The sequence below is a fragment of the Ailuropoda melanoleuca genome, chromosome 12 (genome assembly GCF_002007445.2).
Source record: "Ailuropoda melanoleuca isolate Jingjing chromosome 12, ASM200744v2, whole genome shotgun sequence".
NCBI classification, from domain to species: Eukaryota; Metazoa; Chordata; class Mammalia; order Carnivora; family Ursidae; genus Ailuropoda; species Ailuropoda melanoleuca.
In genome coordinates this window covers 69,818,231-69,844,422 of record NC_048229.1, presented here as the reverse complement: position 1 = coordinate 69,844,422, position 26,192 = coordinate 69,818,231, and the positions used below count along the sequence as shown (strand labels likewise).

Here is a 26,192-nt window from a genome sequence, read left to right as displayed (position 1 = left end):
AAGAACTTAAGAACTTTGTTCGCCGCCTTCTCCCCCACCGAGGGTCAAGGTTATTTTTGGCATCCTCAGCAAGTGCAGGGTCAGGGAAGGAGGAGGCAGCCTCTCCTGGGCTGAGGAGGGAAGGGGAAGTGAGAAATGGAGGCACCCGTGTGTTCTTCCTTGAGAAGGACCCAGTCTCTGTTCTCACTGATGTAACTTAGAAATAAAAAGTTAGGAAATACTTCACACATAACAATAAAAAGAATTAACACCAACCACACAATTAACAGTAAACATTTTGCTGTATTGGCTTCATGTTTTTATTTTCTGGAGAAATAAAACAGGACTAGTAGTATTTGAAACCCCACATTTACCGTCCCCCATGCCTCCCTGATACTCTTCCCCTCCCTCCATTAGGCAGTCACCATCCTCAAAACATTTATTACATAAGTTTGTATCCTTAAGCAATACATATGGTTATTTTGCATGGTTTTACATTTTTTAAAGATTTTATTTTTTTAAGTAAACTACACCCGTGATGGGGCTCAAACTCATGATCACAAGATTGAGTCGCATGCTCTACCAACTGAGCCAGCCAGGGACCCCGCATGTTTTTAAATTTTAAATGATACCATGCTGAATATATTTCTACATCTTGCTTTTTTCCTTTCTCAGCACCATTTTGGAGATTTATTTATGTTGCTATACATAGCTCTAGTGGATTCAGTTTAACTGCTGTATCATATTCCTTTGTATGAATATACAACATATTACCCTACCCCTCCATTCTTCAGCTGGTGAACATATAGCTGGTTTCCAATTTTTTGCTCAGGCAAACAAGGCTGCAGTGATCATTCTTGGACGTGTCTCTTGTACATGAGTGGGACTATTTCTAGGATATACCTAGACACGGAATTTGCTAGGTCATAGGTTATCTGCATTTTTAATTTTATCGGATATTGTGAAATTAGTTTCCAATGTGATGGTACCAATTTACACTCACAGAGGCAGTTTATAAGAATGCCAGAAATTTCACATCTTCCCTACCATTTTTTTAAGTAGGCTCCACACCCAGTGTGGAGCCCAGTGTGGGGCCCATCGTGGGGCTTGAACTCACGACCCCAAGATCTTGCTGAGATCAAGAGTCATACGCTTAACAACTGAGCCACCCAGATGCCCCTTCCCTACCATTTTGAAATGTTACAATTTAATTCGGCCAATTTGATGAGTGTGAAATGGTATCCCATAGTTTACTCTCCTTTGCATTTTCACAGGGCCACCAACCATATAAGATTTTATCTTTTAGTATAGAGCTTGTGCGCTACGCAACTCTAGGGGGCACTATGCACACTGTAGTCTGAAAAGCACACTCGAGTTGGTGCAATGTGCAACATATACAGTGGCCTTGAGTAATGTTAAGGATTTTCTGTTGTTCTCCTTGGTGCACTGTTCTGTTGGGTGGTTATGTCTTAATAATCGGAAAAGTTCTTTATTCTGGATATGAATTATTTTTTAAATTTGTATCTGTTGTGGGTACCTGGGTAGCTCAGTTGGTTAAGCATCTGCCTTCAGCACAGGTCATGATCCCAGAGTCCCAAGATCAAGTCCTGCATTGGGCTCCCCAATCAGCAGGGAGTCTGCTTCTCCCTCTGACCCTCCCCACCTCATGCTCTCTCTCTCTCAAATAAATCTTTAAAAAAAATTTATATCTGTTGCATATATATGTTCACCTAATCTGTAGCTCCTATTCTGTTTATAGTGACTTTTTCCTTATGCAAAAGTCTTTCATTGTTTTAATTAAATTTAATTTTAATGTACTTAAATATATCAGTTTTTTCCTTTATTGTATTAAGATTTTATTTATTTATTTGAAAGAGAACAAGCAAGAGAGAGCATAGGCGGTGGTAGGGGGAGGTGCAGAGGGGCAGAGGGAGAGGGAGGGGGAGAAGCAGACTCCCTGCTGAGCAGGGACGCCCAGATAGGGCTGGATCCCCAGACCCTGGGATCATGATCTGAGCCAAATGCAGACACTTAATACACTGAGACACCCAGGCGCCCTTATTGTATTTTTGTATCTTGTCTAAGAACTCCCTACCTATTCCAAGGTCATAGATATTAATTTCTTCTCTAGATTTTTTTTAAGTTTTGCTTTTCCACAATTAGATCTTTAATTTATCCTGAAGTTATTTTATGCATGGTGTAATATGGGGATCTATTTTTTTAAATATTTATTTAACTAATCTCCACACCCAGCATGGAGCTTGAACTCACAACCCCAAGATCAAGAGTCACACTCTGTTCTGACTGACCCAGCCAGACACCCAGGATCTATTTTTTCCATATGCATAGCCAATTATAGAATTGTCGATTAACTAGTCCATCATTTCCCTTTTGATTTTCATGCTGTCACTGTTCTATTTTAAACATTGGTCTGTTTCTGGTTTCTGTTGTGTTTCTTGATTTATTTGTCTGTCTCTATGCCATACGGTGCAGTCTTACTTACTTAACTACTGCTAAGGTAAGTTTCCCCAGCTTGTTTTTCTTCGCACGTCTTTGTTATTCTTGGCCTTTTGCTCTTCTAGCTGAATTTAGCATCAGTTGTCAGAGTCCACAAAACAAAACAAAAACTGGTTGGGATTTTTATTGGAATTGCATTATAGATTAACCTGGGGCAACATGCAGCTTTACAATATTGGGTGTTTTCATCCTCGAATATGGTGTATTAGTGTATATCTTTTATTTAGGTCTTCTTTCATGTCCTTCAATAATGTTTTGTCATTTTCTCCATGAAGGTCTTGCATATCATATTAAATTTATTCCTTTGCACTTATAGATTTTTGCTCCTATTGAGACCTTTTTTCCTATTATATTCCCTAATTGGTTACAGCTGGGATGTAGAAACAACATCTGTATTTGTAACTCCTCTGGTATCCAGCAACTGTGTTGAACTTTATTTATTCTAAGTTTCACAGATTCTCTTGGATTTTTCTGTGTGGACTATCACTGTCTATATATAAGAACAGTTTAGTCTTCCTGTCTCATTTTTATGCCTCTCGTATACTTTTCCTCTCTTACTGTATTGGTTTTATGCCAGGACACCGTTGAGTAGAAGCAGTGATAGCCTTTTTTAACAGCTTTGAGAATATTGAGATATAGTTCACATACCACGAAGTTCACCCTTCAGATTTCACAGTACCATTTATATTTGTCGACTGGCTCTTCATTTCCCTACTGATTTGTCATGCCACCTTTGACATAGGTTTTATATACAGATCTCCTTCTGGGTTCTGTCCCAGTAGTGTATTTGTCTATCCCAGTATCAGCACCACACGCCTTCTTGACTGGAGCTTTAAATAGTATTTGCTCTGGATTTTTTTACGGATTCCCTTTGTCAAGATAAAGAAGTGCCCTTCTTAATTTGCTAAGAGGTTTTTTAAAAACTATGAATGAGGGGCACCTGGGTGGCACAGCGGTTAAGCGTCTGCCTTCGGCTCAGGGCGTGATCCCGGCGTTATGGGCGAGCCCCACGTCAGGCTCCTCTGCTGTGAGCCTGCTTCTTCCTCTCCCTCTCCCCCTGCTTGTGTTCCCTCTCTCGCTGGCTGTCTCTATCTCTGTCGAATAAATAAAATCTTTAAAAAAAAAAAAAAAACTATGAATGGGTTTTAAGTTATTTCAGGTGTTTTTTTCTTCACCTATGAGATAATTATTTTCTCTTTTAATTATTAATTTGGTATATTTTATTAGTAGACATAATGATGGACTGTATGACCCATTTTTTTTTAAAGATTTTATTTATTTATTTGACAGAGAGAGACAGCCAGTGAGAGAGGGAACACAAGCAGGGGGAGTGGGAGAGGAAGAAGCAGGCTCCCAGCAGAGCAGGGAGCCCGATGCGGGGCTAGATCCCAGGTCTTTGGGATCACGCCCTGAGCCGAAGGCAGACGCTTAACAACTAAGCCACCCAGGCGCCCCTATATGACCCATTCTTGAGCTAAGCTCTACCTGGTCATGATTAATTGATTGATTTGAGAGAAAGTGAATTAGAAAGAAAGCATAAGAGGGAGGAGGGTCAGAGAGAGAAGCAGACACCCTGCTAAGCAGCGAGCTCGATGTAGCACTGGATCCTGGGAACTGAGCCAAAGGCAGACGCTTAACCAACTGACCCACCCTGGCTCCCCAGTCATGATTATTTTAGCACACTGCTAAATTTCATTTACTAGTATTTTATTTAAGATTTTTCTGTGTTGATAAATAAGATCAGTCTATAATTTTTCTCTTACAAAGTTTTGGCATTGGGATTTTCGGTGTCAAAATGAATTTGTGATTCCCTTTTTCTTATCTCTAAAAGTTTAAGAAAGGGTTAAGGATTCCTTACATAGTTTGATACAATTCATCTGTAAAGTCTTGCTACTGTCTTTTAAGGACTACAGTTGGGGGAAACTAGATGCTACTTTTTTTTTTTTTTAACTTTTCAAACCTTTGTTTAGATGCTACATTTTAAAGGCAAGATTGACATCCATTTTTATTGGTATTACAAATAAGGCTGCTTTCCTCAATAGTTTGTTTTATACATAACGGCTACTCCCTCCCCTGTTCCAAGAATACTTTCTGAATCACATTGTAATTATTTATGTGTAGGTTTACCCCATACCGTGAGCTTCTGGAGGACAGGGTCATGTTTTATTCCTGTTTGTTCCTCAGTGTCCATTAGTGTGAAGCACACCGTAAACAGAAAAAACAAACATCATGACATGATTTCACACTGCCAACTGTCTTTCCTCTTAAATCTCAAGTTTGGTGTCTCAGCTGTCACTTGGTAGCGGTGTAGCTATGACAATTACACTACCTATATCTCATGAGTGCCTTTTGAAAACTAATCGTAGTAACAGATATAAATCATCTGATATCCAATGAGTGTTTGCTAAAAACTATAAATTACTTTTTTAAATTTATTTTTTAATTAAAAACATTAAGTGGCTTCTATGCCCAACATGGGGCTCAAACTCAAGACCCAGAGATCAAGGGTCACATGCTCTACCAACTGAGCCAGCCAGACGCCCCTATAAATTACTTTTAAGAGAAAGGAAAACACAGCTGCCTTCGGTGACCCTTGCTTTTTTATTTTCTTCTTCCCTCTACTATTTCTGTTCACAGTTGCATTTGTGGGTTTGTGGTTGTGAAACAAACAGATCAAAGTGCCTTTGGAAAGCTACCCCTCCTCCCATTTCTCTATAATCCTAGTCTATTCACACTGTTAGGGAGGGTTTTACCATTCCTGCCCACCAGTCCCTGCCTCAGGCAGGAAGGGTGAGGGGTTATCTGGTAATTCAAGTGAGGCCAGAGTCCTCCTAGGGACTTTTAACATTGTCCTCAGAAGAAATGCTCTTCCACTGGATTTGCTAAGCTGATGGGGCCACTCTGCCATCACGTGAGAGGAATCTGCCTGAGAATGAAGTCAACACAGAGGGAAACAAAACCAAAAGGAAGAGTTTTGATGTTATCATTCGATCTCTGGCTCGAGCTATGTGTGAAGCCAGTGAACTATCCCTGCACAGTAACCGAAATAATAAATAGCCTCTTTAGAGCTTTAAGCCAGTTTTGAGTTGGGTGTATGTCACCGCAGACAAGATTCCCTTCAACACAGAACTTGTTCCTTCCCTTTCCCTTGCTCACTCAGAGGTCAGCTTGTACCTGCTTCTAGTTCAAAACTACCAGCAAAGAGACCACAGATTCTACTGAGTCAGGTTTGGGGAAGACCAACAGGATGCTTAATGATCCTGACTGGGAAGCTGACCTCAGTAGACAGCTTTGACAGGTCGCTTCTGTAATCCAGTGAAGACAAAGCAAAAGCTCTTGGTTTCTTCCCTAGTAGAAAGTTTAAGGCAGTCATTTTAACTACATGTTCCTAGATCCTGGGGGTGATCCCTAGCTTCTTTATCCTGAGTATCTCTGTAGGGCTCTAGCCTCCAACACAGGCTATCTGAGGAGGTAACGAAGCTTTCCTCTTAGATGTATTTGTGTTCTGGCAAGCCTACATATTTATAGTAATTTGTGAGAAATCATGAAACTTGTGGGCATGGGAAAATCTAATTGTGATTTCTAGGAAGAGGGCTTGGAGAGCAGCCCCAGGAAGAGTGCATAGAGGTACATATAAATAAGAGGCCATGTTTGTACAGTTATCACCCCAACACGGTATGTAATGGTGAAAGGTTGCAAATAACCCAAACGCCATTGATAGAGGCCTACGTACTAGGTACGTAATAATGACATATTCACATAGCGCAATACCGTTTAGCTGTAAAAATGAACAAAAAGGGTCCCTATGAACTGGTATGGAAACGTCAGCAGGATATACTGTTAAAAAAAAAAGCAACATACATAAAATATATAATGTTTTCTTTTGTAGGAAAAAAAACAGAAGAAAATAAGGACATATATATATTCATATTTAATTATACTTCCAAAAATAAACACTGCAAAGAAACAAGATACTAGTTAAAGTAGTGTCCCATAAGGCAGAAGGTTAGGGAGTCAGGAAACAGTAGTGGGAGGACTTCTCAATGTCTACCTTTTTATAATCTTTGAATCTGAACCACGTGGATATATTAACCATTAAAAAAAAAAAAAAAAGCCCCTCTTATGACACAGATCATTGCTTCCTGTCCCAGGCGGTGCAGCCAGGGGCCCCACAAGCCCTCCTACTGTCCTAGCAGATGCAGAACCACTGCTATGACCCTTCTGGAAGAAAGTAAATAAAGGACATGGTCACACTGCAATGCCTTTATAAGAGGAAGTTTTATTGTTAATTATTTACCTTAATAGTTTCATAAAGAGGAACATATTAGCTCAGTCCAACATGATTGGCAGTTGGCAAAATCTAGTGAAGCAAGTGTCTGATTGCTAAGGATTTAATTTGGGTGCTTTTAATACTTAGCCATCTTTAACACTTCGAACATAATCCAGAAGAAATGCATCATCTCCCTCCCTTTCACTTTAATACCCCACCTACCTCACTTAATACGGAAATATCTTCATTAAATAATGATCCTCAGAGAACAAGTTCCCTGGAGAGTACAGCCATGAGGACAGTGCACAAAAAAGAAAACTCAAAATAAAACTCTGTATGATAATTTACTAATCTAAGGAAACAAAACCTTCCAATATATTAAGAAATAAATCCAGTTACAAATGCACTAATTAGGTTTATGTGAAGAGGTCTGGTAACTGAAAACGGCCGGCTATTTACAAGATACACAAGCGGGAACGGTGCACCTAGCCCAGCGTTGGCCCTCAGAAGCCAAAAGTGTTCTCTCCGCTGTAGGCCACATACAAGAATCCATCTTCATCTTTTTCCTTCTCATAAAGCTGTCCCATAGTTAGGCTTGAAAGAAAAGAGAAAACAACATTGAGAATTGGGTGTGGTCACTGAGTCTAGGTGTTTGAAGACAGCTGATCTGAGGATAAGGGACTTGACTGCTGAAACCAGCTCCTCTGCCATACTGTGAGTGGTAGATATAATGAAAATGAAAGTAATTCCAATCTCAGCACTGCCCTGTGCCAACAATCCTATTACAGAAGGGATATGGAACCATGAAAGGTTAAGATAAATTAGGCCTTTGGCAATCAGTAAATAAGAATAGAATCAAATCTCCATCCTCCTGCCCCGAGGCAAGGCCATTTGCCGCACCCTCACCAAATGACTCTTTCAGAGGCCAGTGCTGGTTCCTTGAGTGGGCTTGCCTGGTTAGTACCTGAATTCTTTCTGGATGCCAAGGGCAAGAGGAAAAACCTAAGCAAAATTAAGAGCCTAAGAGGCCCATTCCTGTGTGGGTGGAGGACTAAGGTAAAGAAGACTACGTGGGGCTTGCTTCTCCTTCAGGCTTATGTGAAGGTTTATAATCTGTACCTAACACAGTAAATACAAGTGGGTTCAATCTTGTGGAAGCCCCCCCACCAAAACCCCTGAAACCTAGCAACTGGAATCAGGGCCATCAAAGAGAAGTTCTTTTCCTCACATGTAATGCAAAAAGCTCTCAGATTGTATCTGGGATCAAAAGAAACCCTGCCCAACGCTCCTGAGAACCCTCCAGAAATAGATACTGCTCAAACTAAACGTGTGGGTGGGAAAGCTGGTTTTCCCGAAGCCACAGAACAGCCTGCGGAACAGGAGACCTCATCTAGTGTTCTGCCATGGAACTGAGCTGTACTGGCTCCAGAGTTAAGACTAGTAACACGGGGAACCCCAGGCGAGCTCTGGCCATGTGACTGTACTATGCGAGGAGCAGGAGGCACAGACACATGCTGAACATCCATTTGCCCACACGTGTGGGGCCAACGAGCACCGGCAGTAAGACAGTGGTCTGAGAGGGAGGCAGCCGAAGACATCAGAGGTCCCTAGCTGCACAGGCCACACCAGATGCTTCCATGCAGGACTCGGTACAAGGGCCAGAGGGCCTCGAGCTGCTGAAACAGGGACTGCCCCACTCTGCTGACGTGCTCCCGGCAGGAGGCATGGGACCTCCACATAAACAGGGATATGGGCCGCATGTATAAGTGGGGGGGGAGGGAGTTTCCCCTTTCCTATTCTTCCTGCCCAACTGCCAGCTTGGCCTGGATGGCTGCGTGGGCAGATGAGAATTCTTAAGTAACAACATGGGGGTGCAAGAGTCTGAATACAAATGACCTGTCATCAGCATCTGGTAAATAACACAGTGCTCCTGAGCTCTTAACATGGAATGTGTAAAATAAGGACTCCCTGGAACAGCACTGTCCACTCGTGCTATTTCTGCTATGAGAGAAACGTCCTGCAGTTTGGCTGTCCAGGACCGCAGTCACTGGCTACAGGTGCCCGTGAAATGAGGCTCATCTGAACTGGGATGTGTTGTAAGTGTAAAACACACACAAGATTTCAAGCCTGCTGTGAAAAGATGTAAAAACCTCAATTTTTATTACATGTTGAAATGACATTTTGGAAAAACTGGATACATAAAATATATTACTAAAATTCATTTCACTGGTTTCTTTTTTAATGTACTAGAACATTTTAAATTACAAATGTGGCACGCGTGCATTTGTCAGCAGCACTGCCCTGGAACATGTGACGACCTGAGGGAGGGTGGGTAGAAGGAACTCCTGCATGAGGCCCCCTAGAGCGGTGGGTCTCAGCCTCAGCTACACAACAGAATCACAGGGGAGCTTTAAGACATCTCAAGGTAGGATCCAGGCATCAGTATGTTTTAAACTGCCCAAGATGATTCCAGGTGCAGCCAGGTGGAATCATCTCTGATGACGCCTCTGCCGAAGGGAGACAGGTGCTCATCTTTTTAATGTATTTTCTTTTCTTATTTTAAGTAGGCTACATGAAGCTTGAACTCAGGACCCTGAGATCAAGATTTGCATGCTCTACTGACGTCTGTCTTTTTTGTTTCAGATACTTATCTTTAAGAACCACGTGATTAGGAAGTACAGTGAGGAGCCAGCAACCAGCCAAAGGCTTAACACATAGCTACATCTCTCAAGGCCTCTATCCAGTGGTTGGGAAGGCCCCGAGGACTCCCGCTTTTCTTTGAAAGACCTCGGAATGAGGCGACAGGGAAAACAGCTACAGCTATTGCACAACTCTCTCAGCCCCACTTCATCCACATGCCCAGGATGGCCTTGATGAGCACCTGTCCCACCATCTCCCCACGACCATTACCAGAGGGATTTAGAGGCAGAAGTAAAAGACACTGTGCAATTCAAAGGCAGCCACTCCATGATACCAATGTCACGTCCAGTTCCATCTGACAGACTAAGTGCACTCGGTTCCCAGCAAGTGAGAAGCCCCAGTCCAATGGCTCCAAATCCCACCGCTGAATTAGAAATACTAAAGGAGGGGCGCTTGGGTGACTCAGTTGGTTGAGCATCTGACTCTTGGTTTCCTCTCAGGCTGTGATCTCACGGTCATGGGATCAAGCCCTGCGTCCGGCCCTGTGCTCACTGGGGAGTCTGCTTCAGATTCTCTCCCTCTCTAATAAATAAACAAAATCTCTATTTACTTGAGAGAGAGAGCACGCAGGGGGAGAGTGAGAGGGAGAAGCAGGCTCCCCACTGAGCAGGAAGCCCAATGCAGGACTCAATCCCAGGACCCTGGGATCATGACCTGAGCTGAAGGCAGACGCTTAACTGAATGAGCCACCCAGGCATCCTAAATGAATAAAATCTTAAAAAAAAAAAAAAGGGGGAAAGAAATACTTGAGGGGCGCCATAAATACTGGTGGCCCCCCCAGACTCCCCACAGTGAACAGCACTGCTGGAGCCCCCGCTGCCTAAGGCTGAGACTCTGTAGGCAGAGGCCCATCATCACGTGGTGCTCAGTCTTCCCTGTCTTTAGACTGCAGTCCTTTACGCAGAACTTGGGTTTAGAAATTTGTTTCTAAACTGCCTCAGCAGCTATAGAGGGTGATCATAAAACTCCTAATTATAATAGCACTTCTGTGCCAAGCACTGTTCTGTTTATATTCATTTTTTTTTATCCTCATAGCAATCTTCTAAGGCAATATAATCCTCACAAGGATCACAATCCACAGTTTATACATAATATTAAAGTGAGGCAATAATAAAAGTGAGACACGGAGAAGTTAAATGATTCACTCCAGATCACAAAGCGAGGACACATGCATAGCACTAAGCCGTGCCGCCTCCAAGTGAAGACACAGACCTGTCCTACTGCCCGCACGTCCCCACCTTGTGCCTTCCGCACACCTCTCCCCGAGAACAGCGCTTCTTTCTCTCTGTCTCACACACGCACACGCACGCATCCGAAATCACTCGCACATTTGGCCCCAGTGCCTCTCTGGATTCAGATCAGAGCGGGGCCTGAGATTCTACGTTTGGAACTGATGCGCGAGGAAGGCTGCCACTGCCAGCCTCCGTGTCACAGAGCACTCTCCCTCAGATCCTGTAATGTGACAACCAGCTGCTTGTGCCCTGACTCTAAGTCCTCTCGCTGGTTTCCTTTTCTGTCAAGCAGCCTCGTGTGGAAACTTGACTCAGCTGGCAGCAGCACTGGGTCCTTACACTCAGGACAGCCCTTGGGCAGAAACCTGGAAACTGACGCTACTCAAGGCTGGGAGCCGCACACACCATTCAGCAGCCTGTGACCGAAAGCCCGATCCTGAGTGTCGCTGAGTGTCACTGAGTGCCACGAAAGAAGACTGAGATGTCTGTACAGTATGATTTCGAAATAGCTCTTACGGGATCGGGCCACACACATACAAGGTCCGAAAAATTTGGTCTGGAGCCAAAAAGAGCTGGCCACAAACACAGTTTACACTTTAAGTCCCATTAAAGAGTTAAATGGAAGTGCAGGGGGACAAAACGCGACCCTTGTCAGCAGGCAGTCTCCAGCAGAAAGCTGACATGTCAGTTTAGGGCAAGTTCCACAAGCCTCTGAGAAACGAGTTTCCCTCTCAGAGGTCACAGAGGCCCAAGTCACATGGCGCGGGGCAGGCCGCAGCCGGAGCCTCCCGCACACCCGCGCCTGCCGGGCTAAGCCACACAGGCCTCCCAGACGGCCTGACAACTCGCAACACCGCAACTCCAAGGCTTCCTGCCTAAGTTACTGGCTAAGACTCACTCCCGGAGATGACCGCCAGACCCAAAAGCCCACCACTGCGGCATCAGCTCGGACATGCACTCATCCCAGAATGGTGGCCAAGTGCCAGGAGCACTGCCACCTTCCAAACCCATAAGTCTAACAAGGAAAGAAATGGGAAAAGCCAATGGCAGCTTCAAGCCACGGAGCCAATCTAAGGTGTGGTGGGACCTCAAGTACTAAGTCTAGTGAACCTAAACTGACCGCTAAAACTCTGTCACTCACCCCTCCATTCAGGGTCACACAGACTCAGACAAGCCAACCGATAATCACGGCACCTTTCAGAAGGGTCCACATCCAGGAATGGCTGTGCTGCTGAGGGCGAACAATCGCTTTAAGCTACCCGAGAGCACATGCACTGGGGGAGGCCGACCCAGAACTGTGTGGGTGCCTAATCCCTGCAGAACCTTCCCGTAGCCCCTGACCAAGGTCAGGTTGGGAAGGCTGTGGGCTCCAGCCTGACTCATGAATTGGCTGGACTGATGGGCACACACCTGGTCACCCATCTGCTTTGGAGCCCACGTGCTTCCACTGGACCTGGATTTCTCTCTTTCCCAGCAGGAAGGACAGCGGGGGAGGGGTGGACAATGGTCACTGCTGTGGACCCTGGAAAGGCAACTACCTCAAAGTGAAAGGTAATGTAGCCATGAAAGCTCCCAACATTCTAAAAAATAAAAATTAACAGTGGCTATTCCTTTTGTCAGATTTTTCTCTGCTATAAATAAACCCTATTCCGTTACTGCTGGAATAAACCCTTGAAGAGGTATTTACCTAGAAATTATCAAAACTGCTTAACCTAAGCACATTTCTAAATAAAGGATGGACTGTAAGATCTCACAACTTCCTCTTACTATCTCTTTAAGATCAAAGCAGCAGCTAAGCACCACAATCTTAAACAACAACGGTTTCCAAATGTAACATTCCCAAATTATCACATCTTAGAGAGATTTTCTTTAATAATATACTACTGTTTCTATTTTAAACGGGGATTCACAAGACTCGTCTGTGTTCTAAACAAAGACCAAAAGGTAGATACCATTGCCAGGTCTGGATTCCCCTCTAATGCCATGACTGAGAGGCTTGTACACTGATACTCTTTCTCGAGTTCTGCCTTCACCAAGGCACAATTCTTTTGTTTTTGGCCTGATTCTGGATGCAGGAACCTAGGCAGAGAATTCAACTTTCCAATGCTAAATGCAAAAAGGGAGTTGAGATCCTACCCCCTCTGCCCTACTTTAAAATACATACATACATATATATATATATATATATATATATATAACTCAGAAATAATTTAGGAAATAAAACTCTCTGGGACTTGCCTTGGTCTCTGTATCTAGAATCAGTACTTAATACTCACTACTCTAAACAATAACCACATTTTTACATGATCACTTGTGTTCCAGAACACTCTCCCAAAGTTCCACTGCAAGGTAAGAATAACTGAAGTTACTTGGCTCAGCCTCCCACCTCGCAAGTGATCCTCTCGAAGATCTGTCTGTTATGCGATGGGAGAGGGCTCCCACAGGCCTAGATTCACCCTTTCCCAACTCCGGTTTCGCCAGCTACCCTCTGAAGGCTGCAAGCACTGCTGGAAGGTTAAGGGAGGCCCCGCACTTCCCTAAGGAGGCTGGAAGGAGCTGAGGAAGACGCTGCCGCTCTAGTGCCTTGGGGAGGATATGGCAGGGCTGAGTCACACGCCAGCTTTAACGGGAGACCCTGTGGCAATTCTGTGTGCTGCCGTCAGGTGATCAGCATTTGCATAAGGCCCAATGATGTCACACACCATTTTGGTTTAGAAACAATTTTTCTTAATAAAACCAAACTGCTGCATCAAGTGGGGGACACAAAGCCATTAGCTGGGGCCAAAGGCCTGAGCAGAGGAAGCCCGGTTAGGGATCCTCTAAAATCCTGACTCGGGTCACTGGTGTCATCTGCTTTAGGGGAGATTCTTATCATTGGAAAGGCAAATGGGACTGGGAGAGAAAAGGAAGCAGCCTCTGCTGCCCTGAGAATCACTTCTCATTTCCAATTCTATTTATAACTCAGGGATAATGGAGGGAGGGGGCAGTTACTAATCTGCAGCCATTTTAATTGCTAGATTAACATGGAGCCATCAGAGTAACAATGTCTCCAGAAGCCGCCTTGTTTCCTTTAAGAAATATCAGAGGATCGGAATTAATAAAATAAACTCAATGCCACAGGTCGTAGTTGCCTACTTCCTTCACTAAGAATCCACCTCCGGGAAGGAGGGAAGACAGGGTCACCAAGACTGTGCAGAAGCTGCAGGTGGAATGAGTGCAGATTTACCTCCCCACCACCTTAAGAGAAGCTGAGTGTGACCACAAATGCCCAAGGGCTTCCCACCCTGAGGAAAAGTGCACGCAGCACCACGATGCCTAGAGGCCTGGGAAGGAAAGCTGGAAGAGCCCCAAGAGGCGGCAGGACTGCCTCTGCCAACACCGCAGCTTCCTGAACTAAAGCTGTAGTAGACCAACGACACCTAGCAGGCAGGCCAGGCCTCTCTCCTCAGGCAGAACCTTTCATTTCTCCCCTAGCCTGTTTCTCTGCCAAACAGAGGAAATGGAGGTGGTGGAGATTGGGAAAGCAAGAAATCAGACCAAAAAGTAGCCAGAGCTCTCTACCTTTCACAGGAAAAGGACTGGCATTTGGCTTATACCTTTTCCGGAGCTTTCAAGGATTTTCAACGGGAACATATTTTGGCCACACTGTGCTAGTTCCCAGGGCTTCTGAAAGCCTTAGCTTTTAGAAGTACTACTTTTGGGGGATAACAGATGAGACCTAGTTTGGGTCTCCAAGATGAGATGTAGCCAGGAACTCACACTCAGGGGACAGGGACTGGCTCAGGGGCTACTACTCAACCAGTAATGGCAGAGGGCTGACCAGGAATTTAGGAGACAATCCATCTTCTTTTTTCCACAGGGGACTAAAGCTGGGCTGTCAACTACATAGAAGAAGGGAATTGTAATGCCCCTGCCTAGATTCAGGCCCCAAGTTATCCCAAAGAATGCTTCCAGGCAGCACAACAGCTAGGGCAAGGGGGGCAATTACTCTGACAGTCGGAGCAGGTGGTACCAGGGAGGTGTAAGTCTGTAAAGAGACCTCAGAGCCTTGTGGTGGACAGCAGCCATTTCAGCATACCTGAGGATCAAGCAGCTACAGACTCACACAGTGGCATAGAAGTGACTAAGTTTGGAGAGCAAGCAGCAGGGTGATTAACTAAAGCTGAGCCTCAGCAGGGCCCACAAGCTCCCAGTGGAGAATGACAGAACTTATTTCATGGATCATTTGATGAAAACCTCATTTTAGGCTTAAGCCATCAGTAGAACTGAAACCTAAGTAAATCCTCAACTGTTTTAAAGGATTCGTGAGGGTCTGAGGCTAGATGTCATTTTTTTTTAAGTCCAACTCTGTTCTATTTTCTTGATCCAAAGTACATTCCCATGTACTACACCCCTTTCTTATTTTCCTTGAGCTCCTCATGTCAGGGAGCACAAAATCCAGATTTCCAGTCAGGATCTCTAAGAGTTTTCTGACCTCCAAAATTTAGAGTTCTATAAACAGCCAGCAGATGGCCAATGCCAGTAAACACCTCTCACCTGGACTGTGGGACTGTCTTATCCACAAACAGGAAGATTGCCTTTTCAGAAGGAAGCTGGATCCTTTTCCTGATGATCCACATGAACTGAGCCACAGTGATGTCAGATGGAACCAGATACTTCCGTTTGTCAATGTCAACAATCTGAGAGCCTGAGACTTTTTCCACAATCACCTAGGAAAGCAAAGAGAGATCAGGACTGGATTTCTAAGGTGAGGCTCTGGCCTTGCATTGTTCTGGCCTTGCATTGTCAGGGAGCTGATGAATATTATGTGGGCAACGAGGTGGGTAGGAAACTGCACAACACTGGAAAATATGCCCCTGATTTAATAAACCACAAACTCTTAACTCTGGAGGTTAAGAACTGACATCAATGTATGATACGGAAACAGAAAGTGTTCTTCTGTGGTCAATTATGTTTATCATCCTGGATCTCAGCAAGCGTAAGAGAAACCCTTACTACAAAGCTTTTCAACATTTTATCTGGGCAGACCTGAGAATATCTGGTGAGGGTTTCATCTACAGCCAGTTACTCCAGGATGCCAGAATGGATCTGCCTTAACACTACAGGGGAAGTAAGACCCCAAGGAACACAGGAAGCAGGAAAGGATGGACTAAAAGGAATGAATGGCAATCTCAGCCAGCCAAGAACCAAGCTCCTCATCTGGCCTGTTGCTTCTCCCTGAACTAGGTTTCAAATGTGTCCCTCCTAATCCCTCCTCAAAGGAATTGTTCAAACAAAAAGCTACAATGACAGGCATGGATGTCCTTTAAAAATCGGTAAGGATTATAGAAACTTTATCCCCTACCACCGAAGAAATATAGGATCATATTTATTACTGATTAAGGAGAAACCACGAGAGAAGGGGTTCTCAGAGGCTTCTCAGATTTGTTTGGTCAGGAAAGGATGACAGGATCAGAGTGAGGAAAGGGAACTAGAAGTCAAGTAAAGATAGAGGCTCAAAGTTAAAAGATGAGTGTCCTGAGACTAAAGTACCACTTCTAAGACCAAAGTGACAGTCTCCCTCCACCGCTGTTCCCAAAAGTAGCAGTGACCTGTTGCCCTGTCCTAGAACATCGTTCCTTACATAATTGGCGAGGGAGCCCAGAGGCTGCAGACAGCTCGCTGGCCTAGATCGGGAGATTCAGCACTGAGGCACCCTGAACAGCACCAGCTCAAGCCCCTCACGCCACGGCTCCGGAAGGCCCCTAACCCACTCTGGCCTGTCTGCTACTGTAACTGGGAATGGAACCTCAACTTGTCAACTGCTGAATGGCCCGGGGCCCTATCACGAGTCCTAGGCGACGGGGTGACAGCGAGGTGAGGGGGCGGGGAGTGCACTCACCGGAACCCGGTCGGGATATTTCGCTCGGATCTTCGCAGATTCCACGCATCTGTGTTCTGTGGGAGACACAGACCCGGCTGACGGTCGCGCCTGCCCGACCTCCGGTTCCCGGGCCCCGTCTCTCTTCCCCCAGCAACCTGCGCACGCCCCGGGCCCTTGTTCCGGCGTCTCAGCGGCCTCGGCCCTCGGCCCCTGCCTCCCGGCAGAAGGGCGAAAGGCGGTATAGGGTTCGTGGGCAGCCGCCGGGGGCGCCGGGGCCTCAGCGACCCGAGGCCAGAGCATAGCATCCGCCCCGCCCGGCCCAGCCCAGGGCGGCCCGAGTGGGGGAGGGGGCCCACCCGCCGCCCCGACCCCCACCACCCAGCCTCTGACGGAGCCCTTACCCAGCGAGTGGTCCTCCTTGAACATCCACTTCATGGCGGCGGCGGGGAAGGGATGCAGCCGGCTCTCGGAGCCGCGGAGTTCAGCGAACCAACCACAACAACAACGACGGCAGCGGCGGCGGCAGCAGCGACTACACGGCAGGCGGGACTTCCGGCCGCCGGAGCCTAGCAACCGGCCGTGGGCGGGGCTTCCGGCGCCACTCGCCGGGACGCCGCGTCAGGGGGCGGGGACCACACGCAAAGGGGCGGGGGCAGGAGAAGGCGCCACTAGGGGCTACCGACGGGAAGTAGGGATGATGACGTTCGCTACGGGGTCTCTGTGAGGGGTTTCGGTGACTGGGAAGGGGATGGTGTCGGGAGCTGGTAACAGGAGCGGGGTCTCGGTGAACGTTGGTAACGGGAAGAGGAGTTTGAAGGTGTGGCTGATAGGATAGGGCTTTTATAGAGGGCTTTTCTTGAGGGAAGTCTCTGTGACAAGAGGGGAATTTTGGAGGTATGAATGACGGAAGAGGGGTCTTTCGTGATTGGTAATGGCGGGGGGAATCTGTTTATGGCATTGACAGCTGGGGAGTATTGCTTGGGGTGGTAATAGGTTAGAGGCTCAATACAGAGGGTGTGACTAGTTTGAGGGGACTGTATGGGGAGAGGTACTGATGACAAGCGGGGGTTCAGTATTGGAGACAGCCATAACAGGTTGCCTTGGACCTAGAAATTGAATTTAAACAAATTCTATTTCCTTTCTTTTTTCGTGAATAAATGTTTGATAAACATACAAGAAAAGGTATCACAAATACGCATTTGAGGAGTGTAACATCGCACTTATCAGAAAGAGACCCCTTAACCTTAACTGCAGAGGAGTTAGAGGTGATTGTCAGGCTGAGAGAATTCCCCTGAGAGTTGGTCATAAGACAGTTTTCTTTGGCAGTCAGCATGGATTTCAGCAATCACAGCCCAGGCTGTGTGTGCGTGTGTGTCACCTGCCTGAGCATATGCCTTGAGATTCTCCAGTGATGTCACTCCTTTCTTTCTAGCACAGTCATCAGGACAGTCTGCTCTGGGTCAACATCTGTTTACGAGCTGGTGAATACATAACAAGAATATTCATTTAATTGGGCACATGATCCTTGCCATGTGCTTGTGATTCTGATGCATCTGAAAGGCTTGCACGTTTGAACATTGTCATTCATCATTTCCTATAGTTGTAATTCCTGATAGATGCTGTGGAATCTAGCTTCATTCTAGAAGTATTTTGGTTATTTTAAGATTGTCTGAGCAAACAAAGTAGGTTTTTGTTTGCTTGCTTGTTTTTAATGAAGTGAAAAATCCTTTGAATTTCATACCTAGAAATTATTACTGCTGCATACAGGAGCTCTGTTCTAGGTATTGGGGGAAAGCAGTGAACAGAACAGACAACACCTCTGCTGTCATGGAGTTTGCATTCTAGTGGGACAAGGTGAAAAATAAGGATGTCAGGTAATGGGAGGTTCTCTTTAGAAAGTAAAGCAGGATTGGTGATAAGTGATGGTGGGATAGAATGCTAATTAGGTAAAGTAGTTGACATAGGGACAGGAGGGGATCTAGAGATAAGAAGGAACCCCTTGTGGCTGGAGCTGAATAAACAAAGGGGAGTATGTTAGAAGATGAGATCAAAGAGATGTTTAACAAAACTATGGAGCTTTGAATTCCATGTGAAGAACTTTGGGTCTTATTTAGAATGACATGAGAAGTCAGTGGAGGATTTTAAGCAGAGGTGTGACATGGTATGGCTTTCCTTTTGAAGTGAGTAGACTAGCTTCTTTGTAGGCAGACTATAAGGGGTTGAGAATGGAGGCCAGGGGAACAGTTAAGAAACTGTTGTGATAGGGGCGCCTGGGTGGCACAGCGGCGAGCCCCACATCAGGCTCCTCCGTTGTGAGCCTGCTTCTTCCTCTCCCACTCCCCCTGCTTGTGTTCCCTCTCTCGCTGGCTGTCTCTATCTCTGTCAAATAAATAAATAAAATCTTTAAAAAAAAAAAAAAAAAACTGTTGTGATAATCCAAGTGGAAGATGATGTTTGCCTAGACCAAGATAGTGTCTGTGGGGGTGGTGGGAAGCAGTTGTACTCTAGATACATTTTGAAGATAGATCCAACAAAATTTGATGATAGATTGGATATGAAGTATGAGGAACAAGTCAAAGTCAGGGTTTTTGGAAGGATGGAATTGCCATTTACTGAAATAGGGTGGAGCCAACTTGGGAGAGTGAGAATCAAAGTTTGGTTTGGATATATTGAGTCTGAGATTCCTGAGACACATCCAAATGAAGATGTGGAGTAAGTGAATAGATCTTTGAGTCTCAAATTCAAGAGAGAAGTATTTAAAGCTATTGAACTGGATGAGATCAGCTAAACAGTAAGTGAAAAATTGAAAATACCTATTTTGCAAATAGAATTAAACACTGAGGCATCAAGGGGGGTGTTCACCATCGGACAGTCAGTGAATCAGTGGAGGAGTTTGAAATTGGACTGAAGATCCCTGCCGCCTTTTACAGAAATGGTCATTGTATCCTGATCCAAGGCATGTGTACACCACCTTGCACCTGGAAGACCTTCGTATACTTCTCAGGGGAAAGATCCCGTCAGTCACCCACTTACAGGCATGTAACCTGATGGTCTCAGTATGGTGCAATGTCTTTCTGTCTTCTATCTTTGCCTACTTTCTTGATGTCTTTTTCCAGCTCACCATTCTAATTGGTTTCTCTGATCTGTCCTGATGATATGCATCATCTTCTTTACTTATGGGATCATTATATTTAGCTTACTGAAGGTTCTAAAGAAACCAAATGCCTTCCTTGAGGGGGTGGCTAGTTGAAAAGGTGAGTCAGAAGAAAAAATAGGATAATGAAAGTATTCAATTACATATTAACAGACTTATAAAACATGCAGAATAAATTTCAAATGTTGGAGAGGTCTGTGAACATGGACGCTGAGGGATGGTTAGGGCAATGGGGGCTGACACCAAACCAAGTGAGGTTTATCAAGAAAGACTTCACAGAGAATGTGAATCTTATGCTTCAGAGAGAAGAGTACATAAACTTCCCTTAATAGATAGAAAAAAAGGCTGGGGTTGGAAGAGGGAACTGGGAAGCGATGTAGAAATGCTGTTAAGCCCTGATCCAAACATTCAGGCATTCTAAACTGATTGAAGATACCCTGAATGGGAGCTTCTAGAAAGGAGAAGAACGTGATAAAAATGTGTAGTTTTAAGAGAACAACTCTCTTTGTCCTTAAAAGTAAGTTGTATGAAGGGGTGCCTGGGTGACTTAGTCCATTAACTGTCTAACTTGATTTTGGCCCAGCGAGGAGTCTGCTTGTCTCCCCCCTCTCTCTCTCCTTGCTTGCACGCTCTCTTTCACTTGAAAATAGATAAATCTTTTTAAAAAGTAAATTGTAAATTACGGAAATGGAAACTAAGAAGTAAGTTCTCAGTTATGTATATATTAAAATGACACAGAGACACCTGGGTGGTTAGTCAGTTAAGCGTCTGCCTTCAGCTCAGGTCATGATCCCAGGGTCCTGGGATTAAGCCCTGCATGGGGCTCCTTGCTCAGCAGGGAGGCTGCTTCTCCCCGTGCCTCTGCCCCTCACCCCTGCTTGTACTCTCTCTCTCTCCCTCTGGCAAATAAATTTTTTTTTTTTAATGACACAATATACACAGAGCTTTAGCATTTTTGAAAACTAATGTTCCCTCTGAAAGAATCAAAATAAAACCACAAAGACTAGCTTCTTCAAATCATGGAAGCAAAGAATAGATATTAATAACCATTATTATTACATACTTTTGCAAAGCCCATGGCATCTCGGGGAGGCACTTCACACACCTAAATTCTTAGCAGTCACCATGCTGTGTCTCAGCAGTACAGTATGTGTTTCCTTCTGCTGAAAGAAGGAACTTTGAAGGCAAACACCTCTTTCCTCCAGTGTAGAGCTACTCTAGGAGGCAACACTAGAACCATCCATTCTGGAATCTTATTTTAATGGTTGTTTATTTTTTAATTTTTATTTCAGTGTAGTTAACATACAGTGTTATATTAGTTTCAGATGTACAATATACTGATTCAACAATTCCATATATTACTCAGTGCTCATCAAGATAAGTGCACTCTTAATCCCCTTTGCCTATTTCACCCATACCCCACCCACCTCCCCTCGGTAACCATCTGTTTGTTCTATATATGTTCTATATAGTAATATATAGTCTGTTTTCTAGTTTGTCTTTTTTTTTCCCCTTTGCTCATTTGTTTTCTTAAGTTCCACATATGAGTGAAATCATACGGTTTTAATAGTATTTCAATAAACGAAAGTCATTCATTTAAATCATAGATACGGTGTAATGTCAGAATCAAAATATAGATTTAAGCCTAACAATTGCTGTATTTAAAAGCTGTGTTACCACCCCAGAAAAGCTTTAAAGCAAGGATGAGTAGTACTGGACCTGATATGTCAAAATCTTATAGCTGATATTGTCATCTTGAACTGTGGTGAGGACCCTGGATGATTTTCCCAAATGGTCAGGTCTTGACCCCTCAAGCACCTGTATTGTTAGGATCTCAGCTGTATTATTCATCTAAAAGCCATTCCTAGGTTGCCTTCAAAATAGAGGCATCACTTCCTAGATTCCACTCTGACCACAAACCTCACACTATCGTTTGGCACTGCAATGTGATCCTTCAGGGCTTTCTGGTAAAGAACTTGGCTGTTGACCATGGTAAAAAAACAAAACAAACAAACAAAAAAAACACCTCCTTCTGCCATGTTCAAAATACTGGTTGGAGGTGGTGGCGGTGGTGGTGGAGGAAGCATTCATTTAAGTGATAAGGCCACAGCTTTCCCTAAAACCGGTAGCCAATTTTGTACCCCGCATAAGGTAATGAAATATAGCAGAGAGAGCCATGTGGTAATTATCCTTTATCCCTTTAACAAGTAATTATCCTGTATCCCTCGAAGAGCTGGGGGATTGGTGCCCTGTTTCTGTGTCTGCCCTGCTATGGCGGATAGGGAAAGCAACAGAAAATTTGGAGACAAAGGGACCGGGGTGTGGTCTTAGCCCGGGCCAGGGCCAGCAGCACAGCCACACTTAAACGTTTTGTGTTTTCCTGCAATGGAGGGTGTGCTGTAACTGGTTGGATTTAAGTATGAACCACATTGCGGATTAACAGATGACTCATAAGCAGGTTACGACTTTAAGTCACTTTTTAGGAAAATCTTATTTTACACAGATGTTAACACAGGAAATGATTACGATGCTAAGTACAGAAACCTCCTCTTTCCATTTAGCCTTTGGAAAACGCACGTAACGCCTAAAGCGAGGACGAACGCCCACCAGCGGGCACCGCCCCCGCTTAGCCCCACCCCTGCCAGGACCCTGCGTCCTCGCTATTGGTTCCTTTCCCTGCGCCGTCGGTTGCCGTGGAGACCAAGGCTATGGCAACCAGGAGAAGCCAAACTTGGTCCTTCCTCTGGAACCGCGTAGGGGTCCCGGGCAAGCGGCCGGAATCCGGGCGGCGTTCATGGCGCTTTACGAGCTCTTCTCTCACCCGGTGGAGCGCGGCTACCGCGCGGGGCTCTGCTCCAAGGCCGCGCTGTTCCTGCTGCTGGCCGCCGCGCTCACGTACATCCCGCCGCTGCTGGTGGCCTTCCGGAGCCACGGTGAGCCTGCTCGCCGCCGTTGCGCGCGCAGTTCCCCAAGGCCCGCTGCGCCGATGCCCGCCTTCCTGACCTCCTCTCCACCGCCCTCTCTACCTCAGGGTTTTGGCTGAAGCGGAGCAGTTACGAGGAGCAGCCGACCGTGCGCTTCCAGCACCAGGTGCTGCTCGTGGCCTTACTGGGACCCGAGCCCGGCGGGTTCCTCGCCTGGAGCACGTTCCCCGCCTTCAACCGGCTGCAGGGGGATCACCTGCGCGTCCCGCTCATTTCGGTGCGTGGTTCCCCTCCGGGCTTCGAGGCCCACCGGGACTGGTCGGGGGTGGCGGGGGGAGGGCGAACGGCCCCGGCCGGGGGAAGCCCAGGTTGGGTCTTAAGGAAGGGTTCGTGAACCCACGGAAGTTGTGTACACAGGCGCATTGGCCTGAGCATGCGTTTAATTTCCCGGGAAGTGACTCTTGTTTCATTCGACTTCTCCAAGCGGTCCAGGGCCCCAAGAATGTTAGCCACTGCTGTCGGCATGTGACCTACAGAAGCTTCGGGAGGTCCTGTCTCTGGCCCCCCATCCTTTCCGTGGGCCTGTCCTGATGGATGGGTGGTCTCGAAAGTTTGAGTCACGAAGGCCGAGCGCTGTTCTTAGAAATTAACCCAGTGTGTCGCTGCGGTTGTGCATCGTAGCAGGGATCACCGTTAAGGGCGTGCATTTTCAAGCAGACCTGACACGTGGAAGCCGAGGCGCTGATTGGTTAAGCGACCCATCCAGAATGTGCTGGGGTCGCAGTCCCGCCTCCCTGGGCTTGTAGGATTAGATGCTACTTCATCTAGCAGTTGTCCAGGATGAAAAGGAAGCATTTTACTGTCTCTGATTTAGTATTTGGTTCAGGATAAGTGAGTGCTTTCTTTACAATCATTCCATTTCTGCTCATTTTCTGAAAACATTTTCCTTTAGAAGTACAAAAATTCTATTTTTTCTTCTTCCAAAGTTGAATCTCTTTACACATCTCAGAGATGATTGGCCTACAAGCCAACTTGTGTAGCTGGAAAAAAAAAATTCAGACTTTCTTCCAGCAACTAAATAAAATGAAAAAAAAAATTACATCTGATTGGTTTAATGAATAACTACAAACAAAATATAATTCATATTACTTTTTTCTGATTAATTTTTTTCTGATTATAAAAATGCATGCTCATTGTAAAATATTAAAGACTTACAGGTATACATAATGACACAAAATTAAAGGCTGAGTTTGGGACATGTACCTTTGTTAATCAACCTTACTCTTTTTAAGATCTACATAAAATTTTCATGATATGGAAAAACTGATAGATTTAACTAGTTCCCTGTTGGTGGATATTTGATGGGTTTTTACTTTTTCACTATTAGAATACTGCAGTGAACAAGATTTTGAGTAAATCTTACACCTTTAAACAGCAGATTGTGAGGAATTGGAATGCAAGCTGTTTGTTTAAATTGTACCAGTAAATAGAAAACTAAGCAAGCAAATAACTATTAAATCCAGAGAAATAAAAAGTAAGGAAAAGGGAGAAAGGAATAGAATTTACGTAGTCATAAATATGTGAACCCTGAATATTGATTAACCAAAATGAGAGTTTAACTCAATGGGGGGGAGGGGGGAGGCAGGAAAACTAAACCTTCATCTCTCCTCATGGGGAGTCAGTAAAGAATGCCTGAAACTGAGAATTCCAGAATTGCCAGTGCACAGGTTATTTAAAGACTAGGATGGAGATAGATTTCTAAATAGTCAGGCAAATGAGATGAAAATATTTGCCATGGGGCTGGAAGTCTTCTGGGTTTTGTAACAAACATTGTTGAACACTTTTCATTCTTAAATGATCAGGTCTTTCAAATTGATTTTGAAAAGTAGAACTGGAGTAGGAGACAGATTTCCATCAATAACTCCTCACTAATCATGACATGTTGCCTAATTTTATTCTTTTTTTTTTTTTTTAAGATTTTATGTATTTATTTGACAGTACAAGCAGGGGGAGAGGCAGGCAGAGGGAGAGGAAGAAGCAGGCTTCCTGCTGAGTAGGGAGGGAGCCTGATGCAGGACTCAGTTCAAGGCCTGCTGAGTAGGGAGGGAGCCTGATGCAGGACTCAGTTCAAGGACCCTGGGATCATGACCTAAGCCGAAGGCAGACTTAACCACTGAGCCACCCAGGCACCCCTGCCTATTTTTATTCTTATTTGAGATGATAATGCATGTGGGGAAGGGTGACTGTGGATGAGAGGCCCTGTCAAGGTACCCTTACTTTTCAATGTATACCCACTGTATTTCTGGTGCTCTGCATGCACGTGTTTCCTTTCCACAAGTGGAAACAAAATGGTTTTTTTATTCCAAACAAAATATTAACTTCGTTAGTTTTTTTTTTTTGAGAGAGAGAGAGAGTACTAGGTGGGGGGGAGGGGCTGGTGTTGGGAGCAGAGGGACAGAGGTGGGAGAGAGAGGATTTTTTTTTTTTTTTAAAGATTTTATTTATTTATTCGACAGAGATAGAGACAGCCAGCGAGAGAGGGAACACAAGCAGGGGGAGTGGGAGAGGAAGAAGCAGGCTCATAGCGGAGGAGCCTGATGTGGGGCTCGATCCCATAACGCCGGGATCACGCCCTGAGCCGAAGGCAGACGCTTAACCGCTGTGCCACCCAGGCGCCCCGAGAGAGAGGATCTTAATCAGGCTCCATGCTAGGAGACAGTGCTCGCTCCCCTGACCCTGAGATCATGACCTGCGTGGAAATCAAGAGTCCGATGCTCAACCAACTGAGCCACCCAGGAGCCCCTTGTTAGTTTTACTTTAGATGAACATTACCTGTCTTTTAAGTTTTGGGTAGATGTTTTTCGTTTTCATTACATTTGTGTATTCCTCTCTATCATACTCTCTGGTTACTTAAATCTAAGACGTAATCATGAAAAGTTGAAGTGAAAGCAACAAGATAGCATTAGGTTTCATTCATTTGTTCTTTTCATTTGTTCATCCACTACAACGGATTGGCTCTCCAGTGGACTGCTAGTTAGTTTGGCTCTTATCTTGGTGACCAGGAACTATTCCCTCGAGAGCACTGCCCATGTTCCCTCTGCTTCTAGTGAGTGTGTGTGTGTGTGTGTGTGTGTGTGTCAATTTTTGATCCATGAAACCAAGACTTCCTCTATTTTTATGGTGCCCAGAGTGATTAATCCTTTTTAACACTGGGTAATTTTATACTATAAAACACAAAACCAAATCCCCTTTTTCCTATTCCTTTTCCCCCGTCCATTCTAGGCCAGAGTCTGTAAGTAATCTATGAACTATGTCATCTGCGTTCTTTTTCAGTAAATGATTTGCTTCCTTTCCAGCTGAGCTCTTTGTTTAAGAATAGTTTGAAATCAGGAGATACAAATAAATGAGCTAGAAGATATGGTGAAAGTACAGATCTCAACAGCAACCCCAAAAGATAAACTTATTAGGAATAAGCTTAACAAGAAATGTATACTTAAAAAAATTTCTTTTAAAAAGTGGGGGCTCCTGGGTGGCTCAGTCAGTTAAGCATCCA

At 44.9% G+C, this 26,192-nt stretch overlaps 2 protein-coding genes across 3 annotated transcripts in view; one reads left to right on the top strand and one right to left on the bottom strand.

Annotated features, from left to right (window-relative positions):
- Nucleotides 1–6,755: 6,755 nt before the first annotated feature.
- Nucleotides 6,756–17,123, bottom strand: GABARAPL2 (GABA type A receptor associated protein like 2). Its single transcript, XM_002927721.4, has 4 exons — nucleotides 16,963–17,123; nucleotides 16,580–16,635; nucleotides 15,235–15,407; nucleotides 6,756–7,360 (listed from the first exon to the last, which is right to left on the bottom strand). The coding sequence occupies exons 1-4, from the start codon at nucleotides 16,994–16,996 to the stop codon at nucleotides 7,270–7,272; spliced, it is 354 nt and encodes a 117-aa protein (XP_002927767.1). The 5' UTR covers nucleotides 16,997–17,123; the 3' UTR covers nucleotides 6,756–7,269.
- Nucleotides 17,124–22,239: 5,116 nt separating this feature from the next.
- Nucleotides 22,240–26,192, top strand: part of TMEM231 (transmembrane protein 231) — an 18,328-nt gene continuing 14,375 nt past the window's right edge. Inside the window, exons 1-2 of one of the 2 annotated variants that reach the window (XM_034638217.1) lie at nucleotides 22,240–22,648; nucleotides 22,747–22,916. In XM_034638217.1, coding sequence (XP_034494108.1) covers nucleotides 22,510–22,648; nucleotides 22,747–22,916 — 309 coding nt within the window. In that variant the 5' untranslated portion in view covers nucleotides 22,240–22,509. The remainder of the gene's footprint in view (nucleotides 22,649–22,746; nucleotides 22,917–26,192) is intronic. The other variant, XM_002927722.4, reaches the window with a different exon arrangement.